Source organism: Camelina sativa, chromosome 7, assembly GCF_030686135.1.
Source record: "Camelina sativa cultivar CO46 ecotype springtype chromosome 7, ASM3068613v1".
Taxonomy (NCBI): Eukaryota; Viridiplantae; Streptophyta; class Magnoliopsida; order Brassicales; family Brassicaceae; genus Camelina; species Camelina sativa.
This window is the reverse complement of record NC_141886.1, coordinates 27,965,711-27,988,826: the sequence shown is the minus strand read 5'-3', so window position 1 is coordinate 27,988,826 and position 23,116 is coordinate 27,965,711. Positions and strand designations below refer to the sequence as shown.

General features: G+C 34.3%; 5 protein-coding genes and 2 long non-coding RNA genes across 11 annotated transcripts; 3 read left to right on the top strand and 4 right to left on the bottom strand.

Annotated features, from left to right (window-relative positions):
• Positions 1-4,466: 4,466 nt before the first annotated feature.
• On the top strand, positions 4,467-7,419 carry LOC104702716 (uncharacterized). Of its 3 annotated transcripts, none has more exons than XR_015560904.1 (5): positions 4,467-4,603; positions 4,861-4,939; positions 5,008-5,048; positions 5,134-5,229; positions 6,870-7,419. It is a non-coding gene; the product is annotated as an uncharacterized LOC104702716 (long non-coding RNA). The 3 variants fall into 3 exon arrangements; XR_015560903.1 differs by lacking the exon at positions 6,870-7,419 and adding an exon at positions 5,319-5,542; XR_015560902.1 differs by lacking the exons at positions 5,134-5,229; positions 6,870-7,419 and having other exon boundaries at positions 4,861-5,077.
• On the bottom strand, positions 5,784-6,999 carry LOC104702717 (uncharacterized). Its single transcript, XR_754083.3, has 2 exons — positions 6,858-6,999; positions 5,784-6,417 (listed from the first exon to the last, which is right to left on the bottom strand). It is a non-coding gene; the product is annotated as an uncharacterized LOC104702717 (long non-coding RNA).
• Positions 7,420-9,682: 2,263 nt separating the features above from the next.
• Positions 9,683-10,208, top strand: LOC147941784 (uncharacterized). Its single transcript, XM_087458644.1, has one exon. The coding sequence runs from the start codon at positions 9,702-9,704 to the stop codon at positions 10,206-10,208; it is 507 nt and encodes a 168-aa protein (XP_087314770.1). The 5' UTR covers positions 9,683-9,701.
• Positions 10,209-11,421: 1,213 nt separating this feature from the next.
• Positions 11,422-12,016, bottom strand: LOC104702715 (putative defensin-like protein 79). The gene is made up of 2 exons (XM_019227457.2): positions 11,858-12,016; positions 11,422-11,729 (listed from the first exon to the last, which is right to left on the bottom strand). Exons 1-2 carry the CDS (start codon positions 11,934-11,936, stop codon positions 11,539-11,541), a joined length of 270 nt encoding a protein of 89 aa, XP_019083002.1. The 5' UTR covers positions 11,937-12,016; the 3' UTR covers positions 11,422-11,538.
• A 682-nt stretch (positions 12,017-12,698) lies between these two features.
• On the bottom strand, positions 12,699-16,300 carry LOC104704955 (uncharacterized). Its single transcript, XM_087459613.1, has 10 exons — positions 16,133-16,300; positions 15,645-15,882; positions 15,447-15,548; positions 15,156-15,325; positions 14,914-15,047; positions 14,618-14,795; positions 13,829-14,393; positions 13,477-13,589; positions 13,144-13,390; positions 12,699-13,055 (listed from the first exon to the last, which is right to left on the bottom strand). The coding sequence occupies exons 1-10, from the start codon at positions 16,189-16,191 to the stop codon at positions 12,837-12,839; spliced, it is 2,025 nt and encodes a 674-aa protein (XP_087315739.1). The 5' UTR covers positions 16,192-16,300; the 3' UTR covers positions 12,699-12,836.
• Positions 16,301-16,569: 269 nt separating this feature from the next.
• LOC104702713 (phenylalanine--tRNA ligase alpha subunit, cytoplasmic) lies at positions 16,570-20,412 on the top strand. Of its 2 annotated transcripts, none has more exons than XM_087457252.1 (18): positions 16,570-16,791; positions 17,044-17,169; positions 17,314-17,403; positions 17,639-17,695; positions 17,786-17,841; positions 17,919-18,011; positions 18,098-18,182; positions 18,343-18,380; positions 18,464-18,502; positions 18,700-18,776; positions 18,896-18,980; positions 19,069-19,165; positions 19,252-19,348; positions 19,449-19,520; positions 19,619-19,685; positions 19,765-19,890; positions 19,977-20,031; positions 20,112-20,412. In XM_087457252.1, exons 1-18 carry the CDS (start codon positions 16,645-16,647, stop codon positions 20,163-20,165), a joined length of 1,461 nt encoding a protein of 486 aa, XP_087313378.1. In that variant the 5' UTR covers positions 16,570-16,644; the 3' UTR covers positions 20,166-20,412. The 2 variants fall into 2 exon arrangements, with proteins under 2 accessions (XP_087313378.1, XP_087313379.1); XM_087457253.1 differs by having other exon boundaries at positions 16,579-16,791; positions 17,789-17,841.
• On the bottom strand, positions 20,361-23,079 carry LOC104702714 (transcription termination factor MTERF2, chloroplastic). Of its 2 annotated transcripts, none has more exons than XM_010418624.3 (6): positions 22,392-23,079; positions 21,740-22,148; positions 21,435-21,650; positions 21,232-21,339; positions 20,838-21,112; positions 20,361-20,744 (listed from the first exon to the last, which is right to left on the bottom strand). In XM_010418624.3, exons 1-6 carry the CDS (start codon positions 23,033-23,035, stop codon positions 20,483-20,485), a joined length of 1,914 nt encoding a protein of 637 aa, XP_010416926.1. In that variant the 5' UTR covers positions 23,036-23,079; the 3' UTR covers positions 20,361-20,482. The 2 variants fall into 2 exon arrangements, with proteins under 2 accessions (XP_010416926.1, XP_087313377.1); XM_087457251.1 differs by having other exon boundaries at positions 22,397-23,074.
• Between the last annotated feature and the right edge of the window lie 37 nt (positions 23,080-23,116).

Here is a 23,116-nt window from a genome sequence, read left to right as displayed (position 1 = left end):
TATGGTCTAAATAGTGGGGGAAAAAGTAAGTTATATCATTTGAAGATGAGAAAATGAAGGATTTGTGGATGTAATTTAAAGAATTATTGAAATATTATAAGTTTTCTATCCAGGGTGATTTCTTTTTATATTTGCACTACATATTGTCCATGACTTAATAAATGTATAGATAAAAATTAGATTTTTTGGTTTATATAATATTTATGAGTAATTGAATAACTGATACAGTATATAATTGAAAAATAAAAATTTAATAATTTTTGGTTTGTTTGTTTAGATACACTAAAATTGGTTCAGTTCATAATATTTTAGATTCAGTTTTTTTTTTTTTTAGTTAACAGCTTTAATTAAAATGATTGAGAGATCCAAACAAGCTGTATACTACGAGGAAGTAATTCTTTTACTTCTCGCAAACTCCTCCAACTGTGACGTGAATGAGAGTGTAGATCAATGTTTTCTGCTAGTTGATCATACAATACACGGCCCAGATCAATGTTTTCAGTTCGGAGTGTAGCGGCGAAAGACATTTACTTATGATAAATACTCTTAATTAGCACACATCTTAGTTTTTCTTGTAAAGTTAGCACCCATATTAATTTATTCCAAAAGTAGTATTATCTATATATAATAGCAAACCCATTTTTTTTGTCAATTTTAATCCAATAGATGAGATTAGTTCTACTTTTTCATCTAACGGTTTAAAATTATTAATGACTCCAACAGTTGCAAATTATTAATCATGTCTTTTCATCGCATCCCTATCTTTTGAAAATCACACCTCTTAATTTTTGCATCTCTTTGTTGTACCTCCATGTTTCAAAAATCACATATATTAATTTTTACACCTTTTTATTTCACACCTCTATGTCTTACACCTCTTTGTTGTACCTCCATGTTTCACATCTATTAACGTTTACACCTTTTTATTTCACAACTCTATGTTGTCCACCTCTTTGTTTATTATATATAAACTTTTCTGGACTACATAAACAAGTTTCGAAAAATTGTCTTGCTTTGAGTACTAAATAATACTAAATAATTGTTTTATTGAAGTGTTTTTTAACTAACAAGCATCAATCTCTAATTCAAGGTAATTTTGTATTTTCGCTGCGAATGACCTTTTAGTGTTTCTTCACTGAACCTGTTAATTTATTTTCAGTTAGATTATTATTACTGTTAGATACGGTGGAACAAAATATGAGTATATGTGGCTTTTTAATTTGTTAGGTTGGAAAAGAGTATAACATTCAAGCATATAAAGTTTATAAGAGAGCCATGTTTACATGCATTGATGCTATAACTACGGATAAGCCAAATTTTTTTAACAAACATGGTATAATTTTATATATATTCTATTATTGACTTATTTAACCTATTTTTTTTTAACAAACATGGTATAAATGTAAAAAATCTTTTATTTTTGTTATGTAGGATTTCCATTAGATATAAATGATCCAGGTTAGTTTCCATTTTTTTGTAAATAAAGTTTTTTAAAATTTTAGTTGAATTTGAATTTTTTATACTTTCTGGGTATTAAACATTTTGATAATATATAGAAATATTACAAATGAGCATGGAAATAGAAAGTGCCGAAGAAAAAGCCACATACTTGTGACAGCACAAAATCAAATTTTAGAAAGCGTAAGCACGACCAAATGACAAGTCAAGTTAGAAAGAAAAGATCTACTAAAGGTAACTTATTTAGTCTTTGATGACTTTCTAATTTGTATATACAATTTTTAAAAAACATAATGTATAGCAGTCACTTTTAGAGTGATCTCGAATATGCCCAAAAAAAGAAAAGCAAGAAATTTATAAAAAGAGTTTAACCCAAAAAGAAAACATCAAATGGTGAGATGTTATTATCACCTGTTCACCACATCGACTTCTTTTTTAATGTCGTTGATTGAAGAACATGATGGTACTGATTCATAGGCATAAGTGGGAAATCAATTCCTAATATATGGTGGTTATGTACGTAATTACGCAAAACGAAAAATGTCAGGAAATCTAGAATTTGCAATAAGAGATATATTAAACCCATTAATTAGTTACTACTCACTTGAAATGGGAGTATCCAGGTTCGTCCTACAAAATATTAACCCGGAGGTTTCATAATAAAATATATCGAACAAAGGAGGATATACGGAAATAAACTTCTCACCACTACTGAGTGAAAGTTCTCCATTAGAGTTTTTTTTTCCAATAATCGTGTTTTTTCGTCGTACCTCCATCTTTTAAAAATCGCACCTATTAAACCCTTTGTTAATGATCTCAAAAGTTGCAATGTTTCGGTTCAACAATTGTGTTTCTTCGTTGCACCCCCAGCTTTCCATGTTGGCACCCGTTAGTTTTCACACCCTTTTGTTTTACACCTATTTATTTATATAAAGTTGCAATGTTTTGATCCAACAATTGTGTTTATTCGTCGTACTCCTAGCTTTCAATGGTTGCACTTGTTAGTTTTCACACATCTTTGTTTTCACACTCTTTGTTTTTATATATATAAAGATTTTTATGGACTTTGAAAAGAGTTTTTGTTCTTTGAGTATTATTAATGATCTCACCCTTTGTTAATGATCTCAAAGTTGCAAAGTTTTGATCCAACAATTGTGTTTCTTCGTTGAACCCCCAGCTTTCCATGTTGGCACCCGTTAGTTTAAACACCATTTTGTTTACATCTTTTTGTTTTCACACTCTTTGTTTTATATATATATATATATATATATACAGATTTTTATGGACTTTAAAAAGCGTTTTTGTTCTTTGAGTATGATTAATGATATCACCCTTTGTTAATGATCTCAAAAGTTGCAAAGTTTCAATCCAACAATTGTGTTTCTTCGTTGCACCTCCAGCTTTCTATGTTGGCACCCGTTAGCTTTCACACCCTTTTGTTTTATACCTCTTTGTTTATATAAAGTTGCAATGTTTTGATCCAACAATTATGTTTCTTCGTCGTACCCCTAGCTTTCAATGGTTGCACTTGTTAGTTTTCGCACATTTTTGTTTCACACTTCTTTGTTTTCACACTTTTTTGTTTATATATATATACAAATTTTTATGGATTTTGAAAAGAGTTTTTATTATTTAAGTATTATTAATGATCTCATCCTGTGTTAATGATCTCAAAAGTTTCAAAGACTCGATCCAACAATTATGTTTCTTTGTCGCACCCCCAACTTTCCATGTAGGCACCCGTTAGTTTTCACACCTTTTTGTTTTACACCTCTTTGTTTATATAAAATTGCAGTGTTTTGATCCAACAATTGTGTTTTTTCGTCGTACCCCTTGATTTCAATGTTTGTACTTGTTAGTTTTTGCATTTTTTTGTTTCACACCTTTTTGTTTCACACGTCTTTATTTTCATACTTTTGCATCTTTTCGTCGTACCCCCAACTTCAAAAATCGCACCTATTAATTTTTCACATTTTTTTACCCTTCTATGTTTTACACCTTTATATTTTACACCTCTTTGTTTATTATATATAAACTTTTATGGAATACAAAAACAAGTTTCGAATTTATTGTTTTCTGAGTATTTTTTATACTTACAAGTTAATAAATAAAATCATAGATTTATATGTTTATATATTATAGCAAACTCACTTTTAGGGATCAATTTAAATATAACTGATGAGATTATTTTTATTATCTCATCTAACTGTTTAGATTTGTTAATTATCTTATAAGTTGCAATATTTTGATCCAACAATTGTGTTTCTTCGTCGTACTCCCAGATTTCAATGTTCACATTTGTTAGTTTTCGCACATTTTTGTTTCACACCTCTTTGTTTATATATATATATTTATAGATCTTGAAAAGAGTTTTTGTTATTTGACTACTGTTTAATACCTCCAAAATTGAAAATTCTGAGCATTATTTTCTTTCAATTTATTAATCAACATTAATATACTCATCTTTGTTAAAAAATTTGGATTGTTTTATTTACTTATTCATTCATCTAACTTTTGTGACGTTTCCCATTTAACTGTATTGATCATCTCTTTCAAGTATTAATTTAGGTAATTAATTGTGATTTCTAATTTTTCATAGATTTATCTTTTAGTCAATTTGGTTGGTTGCAGTTGCAGCTATGAGCTCTTTCTCCCTGATTCTCTTATTATTTTTTTATAAATTTTGATAGAATAATGATTTAAATTTTATTTTATGTAAATATCTTTCAAAATTAGATTATTGTCACTGAATCAATTTTTCATTTTTATATATATAACAAATATTCTATTTAACTAATTTGGTTAATTCATCTTAGTCATTATTTATGACTTTTATATTGTTCAGTTACAAAATTTCCAAAAAAATTTTACTCGAAATATGAAATTAACAATGTTAATCATTTCAAATTTTCATTTTTCCGTGCGGTAACGCATTGACCGACGTCCTAGTGTTATATAATAATGAATTAATTATAATCCTTTACCATTTAAAATTAATTGAAAAACATATAAGATCGAAGAGAATCTAAAATACTAAAAATATATCGCCACCGCCGAAGACCACTTCCTCCGCCGTTCGTTGTCGTCGGAACCCCAGTTCTACCATCTCCTCTCCATCATCGATTCACCTATTCAACGCATTTTCGTGAGCTGTTCAATATTCATCTTTACTTTCCTAAATCTTCGATTTTCATGTTTACTCCGAACTTGGATTGATTGGTTTGCGAATCAAATTAAGCATCTGCAATTCTACCTTAATTTGATTTTTCATGTTATTATATTCGCTAAACAAGGAAGAAATTGGAATAGAACCTAGTTTAGGAATGTTTCTAAGCTTTTGATGAAATTAGAATGAACATAGACTCTCAATTGTGTTGTATTTGGGTCTGATTCCAATGCTAGGCGTTCTGCTTTAGAAGATGCGGTTCATGATTTGGAGGAGAGTCTCGCTAAGGGGTTTGATGGTGAGAGAAAGCTTAAGGTCTGTGCTTGAAACCTGATTTTGAAGGTTTAGTGAAGAAAAGTCTAATGTCAATCTGTTTGAAACAGACAAGTATGTTAAAACTTCTTTGGCACATAACATGTCTCTGGTAATATAACCTCTTAGCCTTTTTGTTTATTTGTTTGAGTTTAAGGAGTTGTGTAAATTGATTGATGATTTTATGTTATATTCAGATTGATTGCCTCGTAAGAAACGGAAAAGTCAGGTTGATGCTCATTTGTATGCTCTTAAGAGGACAGTCTTTATGGGTAATCTCCCTTAATGTGAAGGTTAGTTGTTTGTATTAGTCTTAGGACTCTTCTGTTCAATTTGGCAATAATAGAACACTATCTCAGATTCTCAGTCTTGTTGTATCCAGAAAAGCGTGCGAACTTACAAAAACAGCTCCATGGTTATCATAAGATCGTAATTTCCGATGCATTAATGGTTCCGGTTTCATTTATGCCTTCCTGAACACTATTGCATACTTCCTGAAATTAAATAGACCAAATGTACAGTGATAACAGAAGTAGAACACGATTTTTTTAAGAAAGAGAGAGGATATGAGAATTTTGATTATCAAAGGTAGTTTTCACCCGAAAACTTGTTATTTCATTCTATTTGTAAATTATGAGATTTGTAGTCTAATTATCATATATGAATGATTCCTTGAAATTTAGGAAGAACTCTTTAAAGTATAGGAAGGCCTTCCTAAATGTTTGAATTAATATTCATGAAGAACTTCTTTAAATTCATGAAGACTTTCATGAAACAGTTTGAAAGGATTAAAAAACAAAAAAAAAAAAACAGGCCATAACCGCTTACAAGAACTCAACTTGTGTTCCTTTAACTAATAATAAGCCAAGTTTTTCATTCGGTGGAAATAAAACAATAAATATTTATATACAAGAAACGTAAACATTACGGTATCTTTCCCAAATGTAAAAATTGTGAAAACATTCTACTTGACAAACATATGGACTAATATTATTGAATCATTCCTGAATATAACTGAATCCTTCATTAATTTTTTACAACCATTATGAGATTTATTCATGAAGGTCATCCTAAATTGCTAAAAGTCATTCCTAAGTATTATTGAATCCTTCCTAAAGTACTAAAATTCATTCCTAAGTATTTTCATGAAGGTCATCCTAACATCAATAATCATTGAGACTCAAAACACCCAATCATATCCAATGAAGAAGCATAAGCCATAAGACCAAACCTAGACACCCATAAGTAGGCTCAAGACCAACAACACCACAAAACAAAGCTTGGTGTCTCACACTTACACCAATATCATTACTATGTGACATCATACACTGTTTTGCTGCAACAACAATTGTTGATCCTTCTGATGAACCTCCTGGTACACACAGTTCAAATCCCACAGATTCGTAGTTACCATTAAACCAAAATCAAACCTCCAAGATTCAATCTTCAAACCGTCACAAGTTTCCCCTCCTGAACTTTAGCTATAGTAAAAAAGAACAATACCACGATTAAAACCTCATCCATTTATATAAGCAAACACATATGCATCATGTAATACTCGTCAATATTAGAATCTCCATTTTACTAATTCAAACATTATGTGTAAAAGGAAACTAACAAGTAACAAACATAAGACTAAATGTACGAGTGAACACATGAGAATTAAATAATGCAACTGTTGCTGGAGTTTGACTATCTCTACTAATCTAAAATCTCTCTTTGATTATAAGGATCTACTGCAAATATGTTATCCTTATCATAGCAAAACCAATATCAGTAAAAAAAACACCTAAATATAAAAAAATCAAGACCAGCCTTAAGAGTATTGAGCCATAAATCAAGGAACTATAATTAAAAATTCAAAATTTAAGAGACACAAACCTCACAAAGTAAAATTGATAGAAATTGATAAAATTTTCACCTTTTTGAATAGCTTTGGGACACTTCCATCCATCAGTAGAGAGTGATGTGCTTAGGAAGCGGCATATTCCGCAGCACAAATCCAAACTGAGTGACATCACCCACAATCTGAATATCCGATTTCATCCGACAAAGGATAGCCAGCAAATTCGGATACCCTTTTCAAAGCGGACTGGGAGGCTCGAGTCATCTGATAGTCGGCGATCTGAAACCGATTGGAATCTGATTTTTTGAATACGTGCCAACACAAAATCAAAAACTCAAATTTGGCCCGGTCAGATGCTCAAAAACCATGAAATTGAAGAAGCGTTGCATCAAGAGAGAATAAGCATAGAAGATGAATGAGCTTTTCAAATTTTGTGTAGAAAAGATGATTATTGAAGAAGCAACGAGAGAGAAGAAGCGTAGAAGTGAATGAGCTTTTTAGGTTTTATATAGAAGAGATGATGATTTTTATTTATTTAAATAATTTCTTGCAAAAATTAAGTTGTGCTAAATTTGGAATATTTAACCTTTTGTGCTAATTTTGGAACAAAAATATAAATTGGTGCTATTTTTGAGAATTTCTATTTACTTATAGGGGGTATTGAAACGAGATTTGAGAGGATTTTGTGAGATTTTGGAAATTTTAGATTTTGTGAGATTTAAGTGAGTTTTAGATTATTTGGTGGAATTGTTTATTTTTTATTTTAAAAAAAAAATAGCTTGTGATTTGTTGAGATTTAAGGTGATTCTAAGAAATTTGTAGAACCAAAAAAAAAGGAAAAGTTGAGTTTATTGATTTATTCACATCATCGGTCCCTATTTGCCATGTTAAAAATTGGTGGAATGGAACAAATCACAGGAATCTCTAGTGATGGTTAATGCTAAGAGACTTTGGTAGACAACTAAACATACAAGCTGAGTTCTTTTTGACATTTTTTTTGAATTTTTAATTTGTGATTCATGATGGGAGAGATTTACAACACATCTGAAGACTATATTGTATAATGGTAGTAAGCAAAGTTTGAGTAATCAAAGACTTCTCTATATATGAAATTAGCAAAGTTGGACAAACATATTTGCAAGTCTACTTCAAATAGAGATAATGGAAGTGTGCATTAATTTAGGACAGCCCTTGTAAAGGTCAACAAAAGTACATGTCCCTTCTCCTTTTGCAAGTCTTTATGGGTTTACACAAACACAGCTGTACCTTCCCATTCCCCAACGAATATAATCATTATACTACTCTTCCTCATATGAATGTATCCAAGATGTATACGGCTTCAGATATATTCATAATTTGCATAATAATTAAGCTTGAATTCAAGCAATATCGTCTTAAGCTGCAAAGCACAATAGAAAGAGGAGTCATCATGATCAGTTTATACTTTCATTTCACGTGCATATTCAAATGGTCTCTTTTAAAGCATGATCCAATGCATGGTAAAATAGCAATGTTGATAGCATTTTGTGAGACCAATATAATAAACATTACACAACACTAAAGAGATAGAGTTTGTTTAGTTAAACATAAGTGAAGAGTAAAACTTAAGTTGAACGTTTGAAACTCCAACTCAATGTCTGAAATTGTAATAGAACTATCCAAAACAAAGCGTATATATCTGTGTCTAATGTTGAGCTCAAGAAATAATTCTACATAACCATAAAGGATTAGATTTTCTTGTTAAACCACAACATTTGAATAATCAAATCCAAAACAAACTGCAGTTAACGAATTAACGTACTTGCGACGATAAGTGGAACGACGGCGACACGACCAAGGGTTAACACGGTAGCCAATGTTGACTGTGACCACTGAAACTGTCATTTCATGCTCTCTTATGATACACAGTAGGAAGAGTTTTGTGTTATGATTGGAAGATGATTGCAGAAGAATCGTCGTCACCATCATCAAGTTAACTGCGACCACTGAAACTGTTTTGGGAAGAGGAGGAAGTTGGTCTACCTTGCTCGGACGAAGAGGATGAAGAAGAGCTGGAAAGGCGATGGTGGTGACATCTATGAATCGGAAACCTCAGAGCTGTACGGGAAGAGTTACGGAAACGATGAACTAATGTTTTTTTTTTTTTTTCTGAAATCCTTCAAAATTCTACCTAAAAGGGTATGATTTTATTAGTCATATTTTTCAACTAAAAAATAAAAACAAGTCTCTTAGAATCATTCAAAGTAGCATTTTAAAAAAAAATTGTGATACTTTGAATAACACTAGATTTCAAGTAAGTTTTATAAACTCTGATTGAATAACAAGAGATTGTATATTATTTTAAATGATTTTATATGAATGTGAAGTTGAATAACATATGATTTCTAAAGACTTTTAAAAATCATCAATTGAATAACAGGTGATTTTAAGAATACTATAAAAAAATTAAAATGTAAAAGTTCAATACCTCCCTCTTAAATTACGTGCTTTCGTAAGATTTTTAGTTATTTATTTACTTTTTTATTCTTTTTCTTCATCAATTTCTTTGCAAATTTCATTCGAATACAAACAGATTAATATATTATTTACTAATGAAGCTTAAAGTGAAAATTTTATCTATGATATACGACTTAGGACTTTTTATTCAACCTATTAAATATTTTCATAAACTGAAATGCATTAAACGAGCCATATTTGTGAATGATGTAAAACGTCAAAAGATGTAAATTATGTTGATAACTGATAACATATTGTTGGGGAGAGATAAATAAACAACTCATATGTTATTATCATTATTTGATAAAATGTAACTAATAATAACATTAATGAACATTCGACACTATAAATACATACAAAATCCTCGTTTAGTGGCATAAAAACAAAGAAAACCCAATTAAGAAGTAGTCAATATATTTTAAAATGGAGAATAAAACTATTTTCATGATATTTTCTGTAATCATGGTTTTGGTATTGCTTTCTCATCCAAATTTGGCTATTGAAGAGAATAATGACAAGCCACCACTCATGTCAAATGACGAGTTTGATACAGCATTATATGCAACTTCACCAAGTTCGATCGAATATAATACCAATATCTATGGAAAAACTTCAAAAGAGTATATATATAATCTTATGAAGTGCGGTAAAAATACAGGATACAAAACTCGAAAATACGCATATCTATGTTTTGAAGGAATGATAGCTGAAATTCTTGTGAACAAACATGCTTCAAGGGATTGTTGTGTGGGGGTAGTGAAAGCTGGAAAGCAATGTCTAATGGAATATATGAAATACATGAAATTCTTTTTTCAAAGCTATTCATTAAAACATTATAATTATAAAAGGTTTTCTAGAACTAATAAACTATGGAATAGATGTTCTGCTGAAATTGGTGCTCCTTCATCATATTCTGGTTTAAAAATGTAACTAAACTTATTATTATTATTATTCTTATATAATGGTTTAAATTGCTTATATTATACCAACAATTTAAAATATTTGAACAATAATATAACTCTATTAGATATTTTTTTCAAAAAATAAAAATAATAACAAAACAATTTGATTAATTGCTTAACACCATCATTTGTTGTCGCATGCCCAAGAAAATGCTTCATGCTAGATCTTGTAAGAATTCGGTTTCAGTTCAATTTGACAGTTTTTTTTGCGATTCAAAAACCGAGAACCACGCGACTCAATGCTAACCACCAATCCGAAAACCCAAATAACCAAAATACCCAACTCATTTAACCCGATTAACCCGTAATATGTGATTCGCTGAAAAAATACCTTAATAAGGTAATATGGATCCCTCTCCTAATATCGTGGCAAGCAAGACCACAAATTTTCTTATGATTGGTACAAAGCTCAGAATTTTTATCGATTGGCCAAGCATATCTCTACACGAAAGTATTTCTACAGTTTGTATACTCACTCAAATTAAATGATATTGGAATTCAATTCTATAATAAATACGCTAATCAAATGTTAATTGTTAACGTATTAGTGAAATGCATAGTAATTGGCTCTGTTAAATTGGGGCGGGCTTCCAACACAAAACCAATTGGCAATGAGTGGAGAGATTCTAACCCTTTATATATTACTCAAGTCCCTTCTCATCTATCAGATGTGGGATCTTTTCTCCACACGCCCCCTCGAGATAATGGCTCTTCTAGCCATTAATCTCGACAGAATCCATCACGCCCCCTCGAGATAATGCTCTTTTTTTTAGCTATCTCGATGGAATTGGGCCTTCTTTTGGGTCATCAATTAATGGGGTGATCAAGCCAGACTAATTAACGGGCCAGCGTGTGTAGGCTCTGATACCATGTTAAATTCGCGTTTTACTGTGGGCTTCTAACTCAAAACCAATTGGCAATGAGTGGAGAAGCTCTAACCCTTTTATATATTACTCAAGTCCCTTCTCATCTATCAGATATGGGATCTTTTCTCCACACACTCCCTCGAGATGATGGCTCTTCTAGCCATTAATCTCGACAGAATCCATCACGCTCAACACTAAAAAGTATATAATTTGACAGTAACATTTAGCGTTAATCTTTTTTGACTCATCTTAAAGGAGCTTCTATGTACGATATGTTTCATTCTATAAATACAAGATTACGAGATAAAACAAATATGATGGAAATAACTTTATTTTGTTGATTTTTCCCCTTTTAAAGGTAAAATCTGATATGTTGAACAAATATTCCAATATGATATTTCCACACATATTCAAGCATAGGATATGAATGATTTATATTGAAGAAGGAGGGCTAGAATCATAATACGATGGCGGAGGACTTTTTTTGCAACAACAAGTTTCATTTTTGAGGCCTTCATTTAAACATATCCCTCCATAACTTGTCTCGTCGCACTGTTTTTTGCACTCGGCACATGATATATTTAGATCTAGACATATGAGTTTTTGGTACGAATTTGCTTGTTCTGTAATTGATTTAACAAAAAAGGAAAACAAAAATTAACCATACATTCAAAGATCACCATCATCACAAACAAAAAATAATGGTAATCAGTTATTGTATTTGCAATTTATAAACCAGTTGATGACTTACGTGAGAGGAAAAGCAAGAAAATGGTTGATATCAGAAGAAAATATGTTCCATAAGCATGTGAAGATTTTTTGCTTTCCATTTTCTGTAGAAACCTAACCTTTTTTCTTCTCTTTTGTTTAGATCCTTTTTTTTTTTGATGGTTTTGCTCACTTGGTCTTTACATAAGATCATCCTCGTTATTTATACTCTCTAATGGGTGTCTTAACTTTCAATTGATAATTTGTCAAAAAAATAAAAAATAAGTAATTTTAAAGTTAATACAAATTTAATATAAACTCCTCCACTAATTTTTTAAACTAATCCTATACTGACACATAAGGTGTCTCAATAGATTAAAATGACTCTGGGAAGACAATGATCTTTACATTAGATCAAAAAAAAATCCATTTTTTCAATCTTTTAATAGTTAAAAATACCTCCATTTGTTGACTAATGTTGATGCTATATGTGTTATGATGATAGTCAAACTCTACAATTAATGAAACAAAAGTCAAAAACACCAATTTCTGTCCTTACAAGATTAGTATTACGTAGTAATCTGACAAACTGTTGACTACAACCAAGTGAACCAACAATAAAAAAAGGTGTGCCATTTGCCATTTGGTCAAAATAATTTAAGTTGAGTTATCTCCTAGCTAATATGTGTTTACGTTTCAACCATTGAAGACTCGCTTAACAGAATTTGAGATTTTTCAAATTTACTTACCTCCAGATTCAACAATTTTCTTTTGAAAAACACTACTTTTTTGGTCCCAAAGCAGAAGAATATAAAACTATTGACGAGTAACTAGATCAACATATTTATAACTTTTATTAGTTTCTAGAATAAGAATAAAATAAAGATATTAATACAATGTTTTATTTATTATCATAATAGTAGTAACGTATGCTTGAAATATTTTACAGAAGAAAACTGTTTATGTAAAAGAAAAGAGAAAGAAACAGTCGTCTTAGTAGTACCTCACACTAGGTGAAGAAACTACTTGGACGAAGCGTTAAGTACACGAACGGGGACAATGGGTATGGAATCCCACCACTCTTTCATTCTCCGGTTACTCTGATCGTTGCTCATGTATCTCCCCACACTTGATGTCATTACGAAGCAATATATTGTACCAAATATTATGAACAACTTGAACGGCACTACCGCGAAGAAGCTTGCCAACACTAACATCGATGCCATCACCATGCTTGCATGCTACGACCAAGAGTTAGAGAGAAAACATAAACAGTAGACACTTGCGAATATAACTAAAACAATTTTTGCAATAAGTGATATAGGCTACCTTGCTAGCCTTGGAGGTATATATGGACCGCAACTTCATGATGGTGACATTAACATGTTGCATCAACTGGTGAAGTCTTATTAAGCCATACTGAGCCGACACAATACTCTCAGTCATTGTTTGGTCAGATTCTGTGCTCACTGTTACCTCATCCTCACTTTTTGTATGGACAATCTTATGTCTAGCCTGAGCCATTTTAGCCACCACCCCTATTAAGCAAGCAGCTATAGCCTTACCAATCCACTCCCTGTGACATAAAAATATAGTTTATTGATTAATGGTATATAAACCATAAACTTTACTCATGTTGGACATATGTTACTTTAAACTCACATGTAGACAGTTAAAATAGTAATGGCTAGAACGAACAGAGTACGAGACGGCTTTTCCCAATAAAGCACTTGTTGGAACCATGGTAATGCGTCTTGCAACGGCCTCAGCAACTCCTGCAAGATACCTCATCGTTGTCAGTTAGATACACCAGTAATTAAATAAGCAATCACTTCTGGTATGGGCAGTCTAAAACAGTAATGGACCACGTATTGAATCTCTAGGTGATCCAAGAAATTGGTTTTTTTTTCCATGCATAATGTAAAACTGAACTTGAGACTATCCGATTTTTCAGTCCTACCTAAAGTTTATCCTACCACACTAGGCCAACAACACATCATAAAAAACTTCTTACCATAAGAACTGCTACACTTTCACTAATCCCTTCTTCTTCGAGCTCCGCTGTCGTGGCTTTAGCCTTCTCAATCACCTTTCCTTCTTCTCTCGATTGATTCACTACACTTTCAAGAGATGCAAGCATTTCTTCTTTATCTGTGACTACCCCCTTCTCCTTGCATGTATTGTCTCCCTCTTCTTTTACCATGTTACCAAGCTGATCCATGTTCATATTCTTCAATATGGAACTAGCACTACACGGATTTCTAGTAGTGCCCACCTTTAGACTAATCTCTGCTAGCTCTTCCAGTACGTAGTCTCCCTTTGGAACTTCCTCAAATAAGCTAAAGATTAAAAACTTTTTTGGATCCGGGGGAGATATTCTCAGCATTTCGCGGGCTGCGTGCAACCGTACTATTCCCAAGATTGTTCTCGATTGGACTTCCCATGCTTGCAAGGGAGATTCAACATTGAATTTTCTCAAGAACTTGTGCATTAATGTTATCTCCTTTACAAGCATAAGCCAATGATCTCGTCTTGTTGAGCTTGTCATCTCTGGAAACTCTATGACAATTCCATCCTCACTAAATATGCATCAAAAGAAAATGTACACATGAATGAGCCAACATGTTACATAATTAAGTTTTGTGTTCTACCAAGCAAAATTGAATCCAAACTCAGGAAATATGTACGTCAAGTTCACAATATACAGTCCTCATCCGATAAATGACATATAGTCATGGTTACTCACTATGGCAAAATGAGAGGTTTGAAATATTAATCATCATAATATGGTATAAAGTCTTACAAATCCGGAGACTCGTAGACAATGGCCTTGTCGAAAAGAGGGGCACCCAATGGACCAGTTGACATAGGCTTTGCAGAGTTTTCACTGTCCTTGGAAAGATCTATCTTAATAGCATCTTCATAGTTTATAATTCCTGCGGCTTCGAAGTATAGTGCATAGTTTGTTAAAGTAAGTCTACCTACAAAAATTCAAGACATTCCGATGAGAAACTAGTAGCCAATTAGTCCATGTATATATTTGAATCAAACTTGACACATTATGCATAATATTATTTCTTATCAATAGTGAAACCAAACCTGGCCAGCTTGTTTCTTTAATGTGGCGAACCACTCTCTGTGACGCCATTGTTCCTTCAACATGCAATATAATTTCATCATCCGCCAAATCTATCCCTTTAGGCTTCGCTTGCTTTTGTAAATGCTTCATACACCTTGATCATACACGTAAATAAAAACGAAAATAAATCTGTTAGAAAGAAAAGTGAACATGATTTATATTAAGCCTAGAAACTAACTACGCTATATATAAGAATAATTACTTGTGTATTTCTTTGACAAACATATCGTAAGCAGGAAAGTGAAGTTGGTGGCCGGTCGGAGCAGTTAGAGTCTCAAATGTGTATCTTCCGTTGATGACATCCACAGGGAGAGGAATGAGTGAGCCTAAATAGACAAAGGCATCTTCACCCACACTTGGTTCATGATCAACCTAATTAATTCACATATAATAATATAGACATATGATTAGTTAATCGGTGTCACATGCACACCTCAAACAACAGAAGTTAATTTTTTTTTTTTGATTTTACAACAGAAGTTAATTTGCTTACGAGAAGCGGCATCATGTCCGAATAAAAGAGAGAGATATCATCTTGCTCTGGGGATAGGGTTGCTTGAATCCTCTTGTCTTCACTCTCTTTACCTACTGCTTCCTTTGAACACAAGTAAAAAATATGCATAATTAAACGACTTGATCAGAAGCAAGAAATTAAGTGATCATCATATCAAGTTTCAATTTAAGTACTTACCCTATAAGATTCCTTGTCATCTGCGTCAGGTTGTTGCCAGGCAAGCATCATATCGAACGTGAGACGGCTGAAAGAACCATCTTTTATTCTCTCGACTATGTTTTCACAAACCCGACTTGTCACCTTTGAGTTGCAAAACTCCACAAACTTCTTCGAGTAAGTACCTCCGGAGGTAGTCCCTGGCTTCCATTGAAATTCAAACTCTTCCACCAATTTATCAATGGATGTCTCTAGTTCCCTACAACATCATTAATCATCATTCATCACAAAAATTTACAAATTTAAACGATGCTATAACTGATTTTGCTATTCTTTTGGGCTATCAAAGGAAACGAAATCCCATAGAACTGCACTTAATCACATAATTTTTGTAATGATCAACGTTTCAATTTCACTGTTAACATCTTAATTACACCTTGTTTAAATTAAAACATACATATAGATCTGTAATAGAGAGACAGATATATCAAGGGACAGGAGAAAAATACTGTGAACATCTCTGAACGACGTCGTTGGCAACGGTGGACAAGTGCTTCATCTTCCTCATCGTCTTCTTCCTCTCGTTATCTCTTTTGATTTTTTTTTTCTCTTTTTCGCATTCTGTTTTTAGTGGGGTTGAGGTGAAGAGAAGAACTCGTTACACTGGCAACGTCTCCACATGCCACGTAGCACTCCCCATGCAAATAGCCGAAAACTGATGAGAATCTCATAACAAAACGATGTCGTTTAAATTGAAACTGTTGAATAGAATAAAATTTGCATCTCGAGGACCCGTATTTACCGTCACATAATAAAAAGGCCCAATAGTTTTAAAATGTTTTCAATTATGCACTCACTTCTGGTTAACCCTAAACCGAAACTCTCTGTTTCAAACCACAGGTTCTTCGACCACATCTACTATATATATATTTCTCCGTGTGGAGTAGGGCAAAAATTGAAACTCGGAGCTCTTTGAAATTCACGGCGGACCCGGGGAGATACGAGCACCGGAAGAGAAAACATGGCGGAGGAGGCGATTCTAGGGTTTCTGCAGAACAACGAAAATATCGCAGATTCCGGTCAATTCGCCGCCGAACATAACCTTAACCACGACGAACTCGTCAATGTCGTCAAGAGCTTACAAGCTTTTCGTTACATCGAGACTCAGGTACCACCACCACTTGCCACGTTCTATTCAAGTTGAATTTGGCCTGATGGAGAAGAAGAATTATGGATTTATATGAGGTTGTAGCTTTTTGTGCGAGGTTTAGATTGTAAGGTCTTAGTAGTGATTTAGCCTATAGGAGATCATGAATGGCTATGAACAGTCACTTTATTGAATCTCTGGTTTTCAGGGTTTAATTGTTGGTTACATAAGCATTATTGCAATGTGGTGTTTCATTGTTTTTTTTTTATGCAGGACATTAGACGAGAGTCATTGGTTTTGACTGAGGAAGGGAAGAAATATGCTGTGGAAGGATCCCCCGAGGTACAGCTTTTCTTGGCTGTTCCTGCGGAAGGTAGCATATCGATGGATGAACTCAAGGTGTTTTTTTTTTTTTAATGGAAACAACATTTCCACATATCTTGTGATTCTTGATTATTCTAGTTTCCTTTATCATGATGACTTGTTGAGTCATGGATTCGATGTCATGTTTGAAATGACGGGTGTGAAACCTTACTGTTTCAGAGAAAACTAGATCCTTCTGTCTTCAATATTGGCCGTTCACAAGTTGGAAAACACAACTGGGTGCAACTGGGAAAGCAAGTTTCTAGGAAGGTAATTACAAGGCATCCTGTGCATGTTTGGTTATGCAGTGCTTCTTGTTCTTTATGTTACTGAATTGGCATGGTTACTGTTGAATCTGCCAAGGAGTATAATGTTATGGGTTGTTTTTCACTTTTTATTCCGTATCTCCCTGCTTTGAAATGGCGTATATGAACTTGTATTATATGCAGTTTTAATTCTGCATCCATTTAGTCTGCATCATTAGCTCTGAACCATTTTGTTGTAGGTTCAACACGTTAAAGATAAAGTGAAGAACTTGCTTTTACAAATACAGGAAGGAATGGTTTGTATTCATCTTCATTCAAATGATTTTTGTAGAATTCGTATGCAGCTTTGTAATTCATATGACTAAGTTGATCTTTTCTCCCTCTAGGAGCTTGACGAATCAAGTCTCAATTCTCTCAAAACCAGAAGCCTTATAGAATCAAAGTAAACGTCTGCGCTTTTCATATGTAGATTATTTCTTTTCGGGAACATTTAGTTCAACCTTCTCTCTTTCTTCTTAGGGAATGGAAGGGCTATTCCGTAAAGAAAGGTCCTAACTATGCTCCCAAAAGAAAGAAATTTGCCACCGACTTGACGCGAGAAAATCTACAAACGTGTGTACTACTCCTTTCTTTTGTAACTTATTAATGATATTGGTGAGATAGAGCAAATAAGAGAGGAAATTGGTACTCCCCTGCAGCTGGAAAGAGCTACAATTCAAGGAGTATAATTTCAATGCTAAAGGACAGCCTCTTGATGCTGGGCATCTTCATCCCCTTCTCAAGGTACTCAAACGTTAACAAATTGTTGAATACCTTTACTTTAAGCTCAACATGTCTTCGTGTTTTGCATAACTCACACTGAAATATAGTTTACGTGATAGTTATCTTTTCTGTCGCACAAAAAGGATATACTAGTAATTTTTAAAATTGTTATATGTTTCAGGTACGGAAGCAGTTGAAAGACATATTCCGCCAGATGGGGTGAGACTTTTACCAAGTTTCTAGTATTTCCATTTTTCTGCTATGGGGGACAAAAATGATTTTTTTGCCTTATGTGGTCACAGATTTGAAGAGATGCCAACAAACAACTTTGTGGAGAGCAGGTATTTTATCAGTTAGATGTGTATATCTCTTTTGATACTATATAGCGAAGCACCTCATGCAATTCTATCGACCTTTTTCACAATCCGTCTAGTTATCAAGGAATCATGTTTGGAGGCCTTCAGCTTTTTATGATTAAAAAGATAATCCTCCTTTATGTACATTGGTTGATCTTAACCCTTTTTCCTATGCTTTGTAGCTTCTGGAATTTTGATGCACTGTTCCAACCTCAGCAGCATCCTGCTCGTGACTCTCATGACACCTTCTTTCTAAAAGGTTCGTTGTTTGAATGCTCAGTCACTGAGTTTATCTTTGGGACAGTTCTTCCCAGCTACTTAATGACATCTCAATGAAAATTTAACTGTTAAGTTTAATCTGTGAATGTTGGACTGTAGCTCCTTCAACTACAAGGGAATTGCCAGAAGATTATGTTGAGAGGGTGAAACAAGTTCATGAGTCTGGTGGATATGGATCGAGAGGGTACCAACTCGTTTTTGATGCTTACTACCTCTGATAGTCATAGCACTAAAATAATTAGTGATCTCTCATCATATTTTCCATTGTACAGGTATAACTATGATTGGAAAAGAGAGGAAGCAAACAAAAATCTCCTTCGTACCCACACAACGGCGGTCTCATCTAGGATGCTATATGCACTCGCGAAGGTCTGACTCAATTTGACTTTGGCTTTCCATTTCTCAAAAGCTGTAGAATTATCCGGAGTGTAATTTACTTTTATCCTTTTCCGTAGAAACCTTTCACTCCCAAGAAGTACTTTTCTATAGACCGTGTCTTCAGAAACGAGGCTGTTGACCGAACCCATCTGGCAGAGTTCCATCAGATTGAAGGTAATTGCACTAGCTAATTAGTTTTGACATATGGGTTTGAAAGTTAGAAGGATGAAAATGCACCAAAACTTACCATCAAATATTTCCCTCTTTTGCTCAGGTTTGGTCTGTGACCGTGGCCTTACGTTGGGTGATCTCATCGGTGTATTACATGACTTCTTCTCACGCTTAGGTAAATGCTTTATCACTACTCCTGCTTTCACGTATCTTACGCTTCAAAAGTCGCTTAAGAGAAAACAAAGGCTTAAGTGTTACTTTATGCTTTTACAGGGATGTCCAAGCTGCGTTTCAAGCCTGCCTACAACCCTTACACCGAACCAAGCATGGAGATTTTCGGGTAAATTGGAAAAAATCATCATCTCTTAAATACGAAGAAAATAAACAGACACTAATATTGTATCTGTTGTCATTTCCAGCTACCATGAAGGTTTAGGGAAATGGGTAGAAGTGGGAAACTCTGGCATGTTCAGACCAGAGATGTTGCTACCTATGGGTCTCCCAGAAGATGTTAGAGTCATTGCATGGGGTGTCTCTCTTGAAAGGTACAGTAATAGATGGTATTAGAAATCAGGGACACATTTTGATTACGAACAAAAGTGCTGACTCTTCGAGTTTTGTTTCATAACAGACCAACAATGATTTTATACGGCATCGACAACATCCGTGATCTGTTTGGACACAAGGTACAAGATCTTACTCTTGTTTATACTACAGTGGTTTTGAGAAGTAATGTCTTATTGTTTTATTGTCATTTGTTACGCAGGTGGATCTTGATCTCATTAAACGGAATGCCATCTGTCGCATTGGAATCGAGTGAGATGGATTTGGATTGTGTTTGTGACAGTTTCCTTGATTCAGTTTTGCTCTGGGGAGTAAACTTACTCAGCATGACATACAAAATGGAATACACAATTCTAGGAACCTTTAATTTCATTCTATTACGGCCCTGTTCTTGCGTGCCGACGTTGTGAACAAAGCACAGACGGAGTCCATCTTAACTTTGTACAAGACATTGAAAAATGAATGTTTATATTAATATTTCTAAATGAAGACTAATTTACACATGTCATATCGTTTATATTGTGCTAAATGTACACTGGCTATATACATACATTCATGTTACAAAACTAATCATTATGCTAAATCCTCTTCTTCACAAGAGCCTGTCAAATCAAACTCCTCATCGGAGATGTTCTCATCCAAAAGTTGAGAATCCTCAGAGTCGGAGCCAAGACCAGCTTCGAACCTTTCTCTTCTCTCCACTTTCTCTTTTACTCTTCTCTCAAACTCTTCATCCGTACAAGCCAACATGTACCTGAGCTTGAAGTTAACTCTGTTCTGAACCATAATTGTGTGCCTTGGGATTATCCGACGCTCCAATGAGTAGCTAAAGAATCTGTTAAAAAGTATCATGTCACTTCATGGATACTTAAAAGCTAAATCGTGCAAGCAATATATCATTTCATGTAAAAGTCTCATAATATATTACCTGGGAAACTCAATGAGATCCTGAAGCGGCCGGATCATTGTTCTTCGCAAGTAACGGTACTTTGGACGCAGATTATCAACGTTATATCGAAGTAGCATCGGGAAATCAGCAATCATTTCGCCTAGTTGATGAAATCGGATTCCCAATGATACATAGTATCTCATGTTGGGTTCTAGCTTCGTTCCTATGCTGCATCCAAGGAGCGCTGGATCCATTGCGATAACTTTACCGATATTCTTTTGGGTTACTCCGGCTCTGGTCAAGAGAAAAATCACCTGTAGAACCACAACTTATACAATATCAGATGCAGTTTCCGGGATCATCATATGCTATGAGTAACACTAACATCACACTCTATGGAACATCTTTGGTTCATAGAGGAAACAATACTAACCACAGGTCGGATTTTCTTGTAGAGGCTGTTTGTTAGTAAAGAAGGAAACTTTACTAACATGTTTCCAATGGCCTCATTAGGGATACCCATCTCCTGTAGAAATCTTACCTTTAAAAAATACAAGAGAAGCTGAGTTAATGAAATCTGCTGTGTATTTGTATAGGGAGTTCAAACTTCATAGCATATTACTAAGCTTAAATTACTTTTGGTGCGATTGTCTTCTCCAAGTCAATGCAGTAAAGAATTGGTTTCACAACAAGGATTCTTCTCATTCCTTCTTTGGGGATTCCAAGGTAGTAGAAATATTTGACTAGAGGCTTCCATCGTTCTTCAATACTGCATCCCATGAGGTGTGGCTTGAAGGCTAATAGTCTCCCAACTTCCTCTGTGCTAAGGCCAAACTCTTTCAGGTAATTGATCTGGTTTAAGACAAGCAACACATTTAGGAATTCAAAAGACAATCCCTAAAGATTGGCGCATCAAAAGAAATATATATAGCTTTCAGTACCTTTTTCTCCATCTCTTCGAATGAGAAGTACCCAATTATCTTTGGATAATCGTAGACCATCGTGCCAAAGTCATTCTGATTCATACCCATTTTCAAGAAGAAATCAACACGGCTTTTCACTTCATCCATGCTGAAAGACAGTAACTCCGGACATCTTCCAACCACATATCCCATCCACTCCCTCCTGACACCATTACTCTCTAGATACTCAACAACCTCATCAAGCTCTTCACGACTACGTTGCAAGATGTTGTCCCCAGATCTCAAGAATGCAACTCCTATGAATTCACCCTTCACATGAATGGTCTTTAGCCATTCGATCATGATCCTTATGGAGTCAAGATTCCCCTTTGACATGCATATGATCTTAGCAATTCTATTATATGAAAACTCATGGTGCTTCAACCACCTGCACAATTCAGAATCATGATAAAAAAAACTACTACTATTCGAACTCCCCAAATCAAACCATTAGCTAGATCAACTACTCAACACAAAGCATAAACAATTCGGGTATAAGCTTCCATATAATTCAGTTTCATCTGAATTTAAAATCTTAGATAATACTCAAATCATAGAGATAGTTAATTTTTTTTTCTTTCTCAGAGACCAACCGTCGAACACCTTATGTGCACTAATAAAGGAGCTTGACCTTACAAGAGGCACGAAATTGGAGTCTTCTATAACAGTCCTGGCGCGAAGGTTAAACCTCGACTCTGAAAATTCCGGCAACCGTTTCAACGCGGCAGCTTCAATCATCACATGATCAACGAAATCACCCAAACGATCAGTAACATTAGTAGCATACGTAATCCCAAATCTACCTTTCCTCACCAAAGACTCTTTAATAATCTCTTTCGTCACTTTCCTCCTAATCTCAAGCGCCTTAACTATCATCTCCATCTCGCTCTCTCCGTCGTCATCACCATCAGAGCCGAGAAACTTACGAAGCGAAGGAAGAGAAGAAGCAACATCAGCATCAGAAGCAGATTGAGCGTAGATTGAACCAGGGAACTGCGGAGTTCTTCTGGTTACAAGAGAGAGCTCGAGCAGCTTCGATCGGTCATCACCGTCAACATCACGCCGCGGAGGAGGAGCGAAGGTTTCTTGAGATTCGTTAGGGTTTTTGTTAAGCTTTAGGTCTCGATTATGACGGATGTATAGAGAAAGGGATCTAGCATTGTGCCGGCGACGGATTACTGTGTCTTGTGATTCGTCGGGATGGTCTCGACGACGGAGAGAGGAGGAGATGAGGGAGAACGATGAGGTGTAGCTAACGTTACAGTGGAGAAGCATTAGAGCAGGTCGGTCGGAGAATTTGAGATTACAGCCAACGGAGAAGTAATGGGAAAGAGATAGATAGAGCAACGGCTCGGA